This window comes from Bactrocera latifrons, unplaced genomic scaffold, assembly GCF_001853355.1.
Source record: "Bactrocera latifrons isolate USDA-ARS-PBARC rearing strain unplaced genomic scaffold, ASM185335v1 scaffold_423, whole genome shotgun sequence".
Classification (NCBI taxonomy): Eukaryota; Metazoa; Arthropoda; class Insecta; order Diptera; family Tephritidae; genus Bactrocera; species Bactrocera latifrons.
In genome coordinates, this window is record NW_017537072.1 from 133,254 (window position 1) to 140,269 (window position 7,016).

General features: G+C 34.3%; 1 protein-coding gene across 1 annotated transcript in view; it reads left to right on the forward strand.

The window, feature by feature from the left end:
- Nucleotides 1–7,016, forward strand: part of LOC108972789 — a 90,610-nt gene that overhangs the window by 66,861 nt on the left and 16,733 nt on the right. The window contains exon 3 of the mRNA XM_018939594.1: nt 6,072–6,176. Within this exon, the coding sequence (XP_018795139.1) occupies nt 6,072–6,176 (105 nt within the window). The remainder of the gene's footprint in view (nt 1–6,071; nt 6,177–7,016) is intronic.

The window sequence follows — 7,016 nt, forward strand, 5'->3', positions numbered from 1 at the left end:
TTTGCAATGAGGTAGAATTGGTAGGTCTTGGTAAACTTTACCAAGAGGTATTTTGAACCAAAGCGTCGTTGTAGGCGCTTTTGAGGGAGCTATTAGAAAATGAYTCACACTGGTCAACTGGCAAGAGTTCGCAGTTCCCTTTATCTACACAACGAATATATCTTATGCCCCAGACTTGTCTGAAAAGATATGAGAAACGCTGCGGAGTTATTCTCACATCATATACATAGTTTTTACACAAATATTATGTAAATAATTTTTTTATAAAATTGGAAAAGTTTAATAATATATTGATACAATAATTAATATTTTGGACAAAACTGATTAAATTTAATATTTAGGAATTTAAATAATCGAAAAATATTTGAATATTTTATAAAAATATTGTTAAAGTTATAAACTTTAAAACCTAACACTGCAACACACTATAGCAGATTTGAGGCATTTGAACGTTTTAGTAGTAGAATATTTGGGGACAACCCGTGCCAAGTGACTAATTAGTAGCAGAATATTTGGAGGCAACCCGAACCAAGTGCCTAATTTGTAGTAGAATATTTAGGGGCAGCCCGTACCAAGTGCCTAATTTGTAGTAGATTTTTGCGAGTGTGTTAGTGAAAAATGAAGGATTGGTTACTTGTAGGTTTATACAATGATTGATATATAGTATGTGCTGCACGATTGGTTGGTGGTGAGCGTTATAACATCTACAAAAAGGGAATTCCTCTAAAATTGTGGTGAAACATTGTGAATCGAATACAGTAATAAAATCGCTTAATAATAATATTGGTCTTTGTTATTATGGCTTTCACTATGAGCAATGCTCAATAGTGAATAAGGGACTTATTCTTGACGCAGAAATTAACTCTGTTCACCTAGCTTTTGTTTGCAACAAAATTAATCCAGATGGTATATATCATAATTGGCAGAATAATGAGACCAATAGCCAATCAGCTGACATAGTCTCTGTCCGTGAAAACAGTGTAATCTGCTACAATTTTTCCTTAAGGCTCTTTAGCCTCCTGAGAGTGTAGGCAGATTTGGTAAGTAGCTAAGCTCATAGAATATCCTTTATCGAAAATAATTAAAGTAGTATATTTTAATTCCCAATCAGCCAATAATTGAGACTTTGAAATTTAGTAATTTTTTAAATTTAAATCGTTAAATATAGTACAGAAAGCTTGAATGTGGATTTTATATACTTGTAGTTTAAATGGACAATAGTGGTGGCTGCATTTATATTTCAACCATTTCAAAATGTATAATGTTGGTATACCTATTATGAAAGCCTAAAAAAATTTTAATTTTTGGGGAAATTTTTTAAAAGAAAACTACTGTATCAATTGTACTGAAACTTTTAGAAAAAAAAAAAAAATGATATTTGTTGAGTTATGCGAGATCTCCGACTGCGCTGCAGTGTTCCGGCCTTCTACATCGATGAAAGCCAAAGATAAAAACTTATCTTACATTACAAGATATCTTCCGTTTAATCGGATCATTTGCCTTCGAGTTATCACTTCAGCAGATTCGAGAATGAGAGGGCATATATTATAATATATTAATTGATGCTTGATTTGTATAATGAATAATGATAAAATCAGATGTAGTTCGATTTATTCCATTTTCAGAATGTGTAAATAATCTTACTTACCAAATATATAATATCATAATTGACAGAACGATGAGAACAATAGCCAATCGGCTGACATAGTATCTGTCCGTGAAAACGGTGTAATCTGCTACAATTGTTCTTTAAGACTCTTTAGCCTCCAGAGAGTGTAGGCAGATTTGATAAGTAGCTAAGCTCATAGAATATCCTTTATCGAAAATAATTAAAGTGGTTTATTTTAATTCCCAATCAGTCAATAATTGAGACTTTAGAGTTTGGCATTTCATTTAATTCGTTAAATATAGTACATAAGCTTGAATGTGGATTTTATATACTTGTAGTTTAAATGGACAATAGTGGTTGTTGCATTTACTTGTAGGTAAAATATAATTTATTCGTAACTATTTGACTAATTTTATGCGGAACATTTGGAGTTACAATTTTTGATATATTTTAATGAAATTAAGCGCACTATAAATGGTTCATCCTCCAACCATCATATAACTATATAATTATTTGTTATGTTGGTTGACTTCATACCATAACAAAACTTAGTGGACTATTCCTTTTGACATGGTGTAGTTTGGTAATAAAAAATGATGATTGATGCTCAATAGATATATGTATTTAAATTAAAACATCTCGTTCCGTCTGACCGAGTATGCGGAAAACCTAATGAGGTTGATATTGTTCCTTTCTACTGGCGCAGACAGCGCTTACGCGGTTATAGCCGAGTTAGCAGCAGCGCGCCAATCGTTCCTTCTTTTCGCAAAATGGCGCTAATTGGAGATTCCAAGCGAAGCCAGATTCTTCTCCCCCTGGTCTTTCCAACGGAGTGGAGGTCTTCCTCTTCCTCTACTTCCCCGKCGGGTATAGTGTAGATTACTTTCATTTCGGTATTCGCCAACACGAATATGACCATAAATCTTCTCTCAAAAACTTGTAATGTAGTCATCGTGCATGTCTCTGCACCATATAGGAGGATGTTAATAATGCGTAACTTAAAGAGTTTGGTTTGGGCGAAATTATCTACAGTTCGAAGTTATAATGACAGTCAGTGCGACTACTGTTTGTTTGATGACAGGAGATATTTCGTTCTGCCCTCGGTGACTGCCAGACCTATAGTATTTGATTTGCTCTTTTATCCAGTCTAGCGGCGCGGGTGTTGAGGACAATGATATCAAATGCGTCTCTCTTCCCTGTTCAACTCTCGGTATCTAATCCATCCCGCACGGGTTGACTCAGCGCTTTTCATCGCACCAAGAGTTTCGATTGCAGCTGTACGTGTGAAGCTTGAGCCGTCCCACAGTTCCCTTATACCAAGTTGTTGACGAATGTTTTCAGAGGGCACAAGTACAAGCCGAGTAGAAAATCGTTCGCCTGTCTGTTGTGATTGCAGCTTCTCGACGTCCTTGTGTTTGTTGGCGTGCGTTTTTTGCTGCACAGAGGCGGGTGCGAATCTTGGCTGCAAAAAGATAGTGGTCCGAGTCGATGTTAGGAGCTGGGAACGTACGYACATCTGAAACACTGGAGACGTGTTTTAAGTCTATCACAACGTGATCGATCTGGTTGGTGGTTTTTCGATCCGCAGACAGCCCGTAAACTTGGAGTATTTTTCTATAGTGAAATCTGGTACTACAGATAACCATATTTCGGACTCCGGTGAAGCCATCTCAACTCGCTCCTTAAATTCCACAAGGCCCTACTCGGGTCAGCCCTGTTTCTGCCCATCGCATTTTTTGGACGGTGATGATGTCAGCCTTTATTTTCACGAGAACATCAACCAGCTGGGCAGCGCACCTTCCCAATTTAGGGACCGGATATTCCAGGTGCATGCCATCAAATCGTAATTCTTATTTCGTTTTTCATAGTGGTCATCAAAAGGGCGGTCTCTCATCCGAGGCAGTTGGTATATTTTCATTGAGGACGTTTTTTACGTAGCGGGTCCCAAACCCAGCGCGCAACGCTGTGGAGGGGATTTTTCGCCTTTTTACTTTACCTCCGCTTCAAACGGATATTCTTTGGCTACCCAGAAGATACTTGGACAAAGACCGGAAAACGTGAGCTGCTTGAGCCATATGGGAAAGAATCGTTTCTGCCCACGCCCAAGTGAATGGTGATCAGAGAACTTTCCTCACTTGCGTGAACTTCTACACATCCATCCTCGCTTGCATATATTGTTTTATTATTTTATTGCTTTTTTACCACAACCAAAGATATTTGGGAACATGATGTGTAATACATTTTTTTAACCGCATCAACAACCTTTGCACATTTTTATGAAAACAGTAAGATGATATCAGATAATATTAAAATTATACACTTTCTATAAATTGTTTACCATCTTATTTGGAACTATTACCACCAATAAATCCATTTTGTTTCATGCAACATATTTTGCATGCTTAGTAGAAGAAATTTATGAAGTTTGTAAATATTTATATGACGATATTTATTGTGCCAAAGTTTGATTTTTAAAATTTTGTTAACTTTTCGTATTATCGTGAATATTACTTATATTTCGTCATTTGAAATTCGAAATAACATAACATTACGTTTCACAAGTTTACAGTGGACAAAAAAAAATAAGATGTTCTTTTTTTTTTTAATTACATTTGGTTGGTATTTAAAATARTATCGCCCGATTTTGGGGTTAAAATGGGAGGCTCTACAGATTAAACTTATTATTACCGTCAATATAACTCAAACTTTCATAATTTCCTTTCTATAGATAAATCCTGCTCGACCGAAGGCAAGGAAAGGAATTCTACGCGAAAGAACTGAAGACGCATGGTCCGAACAGGGTTATTATTTTGAAGCCACTCAAGAGAGAGTTACATGCGAAAGATCCATCTGTGCTAGATCTACCATGGTTATTCCTTTTTTTTAAGTGTGGCTGAGTGCCGACAATGCAAAAAGAATTATATTTGAAAAACGAATAATGCGTTTTTTAATTCCTGCCATTTGGATATTATTTGGTTTCTTTATTCTTTTGGATGATTTGTATGTTAGAATGCAAAACTTTTGTTATTGTATAAACAAAAATTATTGAAGAAAAGTTAAATATTGAATTAAAATTAAATAAATGGGTAGAGATGAATCAGTGAAGGGTTAGTGTATATAAAATTTAAAAATATAAGTATAAAATTGATTATAAATTGGAGAAACTCACACATTAAATCGAACTATAATGCAAATATCTCAAAAAAGAAATCGGGGGATGCTATTCTAAAATTCACCATTATACTTTATTCTGCGTCTTGTGTTATTTTTGTTTTCTGAAACAAAATATTGTTCATATCATCAACATAAATGTTTCGGAATGTAAAAATTTTTATGAAACAAGTAAGGAAAGATTGAATTCGAGCGCCGCATAGTACATACTCTCGCGTAATTTAAATGGAAGAATGAACGAGAGGTATGCCGCAACGTATCATTCAAATATTTTTGTTTAACCTTATTTAACGCAAAATGACATGATGTTTAAGAAAACATTTCCACTTAATTTTATTAAAATACCGAACATATTTGTATTGACAAGGGTCAAATTCAAGTTGAAAATATCGTCGCTAGGGTATGCTCTGAGTTGATTGATTGCCTTTGCTTTGAGCATTAAACTAACATATATTTGAGAACATATTCCCTATCAAAATTTTACCGACTAAAGTCCATTCCAAAAAAAATTTTTTTGTAGTACATGGAACATTAGTATCCATGATCACACATTCGCTAAATTTAAATTTTTGTATTTACATACATATGTATATACATATATGGAATATGTTAATCGTAACCAAATTCGAAATTTTTGATGATACTACGTTGTTTTGCATTTTAGGTGACGAAATATTACAAATATTATTTAAATTTTTAAGATACGTGCGAGAAAACTGCTTATCAAGCATGTAACTTCGCCGTTTTTAAGTAATGGAAGAAAAAATTACAAATATTTATATAATGTTCGCATTAAAGTCAACTCGATTTCTTAAAGTTACCTTTTACACTTGAAATATTTTCTGAAACTGCAAACAAATTCAGCTTTAATTTTTGAATGTGTTCTATTTTTTCTTTTTCAATTCAAAAATTTTAGAATGTATAAGGTGCGAAATTAGTGTAAAATTAACCATAACTTTATATAAAACTGGTGTCCCATATAAAACACAAACGAATTGACATGTATGTAAAATATTAAGTTTTACATGAATTAAGACGCATATGTTATAGACTAAGATATTATTTTAATTGTGTTTGTTTTTCTATTCACTTTGTAAATTAAAAATAAACATGCATTCATTTACATTTGTTCATATAATTATGTGCTTATCTTTATGCATTCATATAAACATTTGCATACATACTTATGTATGGTATATGAATGCTTATTGCATGATTAATTGTACTTTAACAGAATCATCTATAACATTTGTATTTTATTACTGTTTATTTTTGCTTGGTTGCATATCAGTGTACACGAGGCCGCGCTGCATGGCTGGAAAGAGGGCGACGTTGCAGCGTTCAAGAAGCGCAACAACAGGCAGCATGTCATCGTCGCTGGGTGAAACGTAATCGAGTAAGTTGTTACTTTTAATGACTGCTTGTAAATAAGAAGTCTTTAAACATCATTTGTAAATGCCTGTTGCTAATGTGCCTGTACTACCATAGGAAAAAAAAAAAAAAAATGTGATGCTCTGGGTATTCCTTCTATAAAATAGAACGTTTAGCACAATAATATTATACATGTATGTTGCCTACAAAAGAGAAATATTAAGGGGTTACATGAGTTTGATCGCCTCAAAAAAAAATATACAGATTTTTGTATTTTCGTATTTAATTCTTTAACATTTCTGGAATATTATTCTGAATTTCGAGTACAAGTTTTAGAGATACAGACTTGAATAATTGTGCGCTCGAGATCAGCTACATATACAGCCATTTAAAACTTTAAACGCCCTTTTCTCGAAACTGTTAAAAGTCGGTTGTTAAGAGTTTTTGCTAACCACTCAACCGATCTTATAAAACTTCAAAAATGATTTTTTTCAATTATAATTATTTATAAAAGAGTACATTTTGATATTGTCGCCAAAATTTACTATCTTCTTCTCATTCTTGATTGGCGTAGACACCGCTTACGCGATTATAGCCGAGTTACCAACAGCGCGCCAGTCGTTTCTTCTTTTCGCTACGTGGCGCCAATTAGATATTCCAAGTGAAGCCAGGTCTTTCTCCACTTGGTCCTTCCAACGGAGTGGAGGTCTTCCTCTTCCTCTGCTTCCCCCGGCGGGTAGCCGTTATCTTTTAATTCGCTGAACTATATCAATGTCGTCGTATATCTCGTACAGCTCATCGTTCCATCGAATGCGATATTCGCCGTGGCCAACGCGCAAAGGACCATAAATCTTTCGCAGAACTT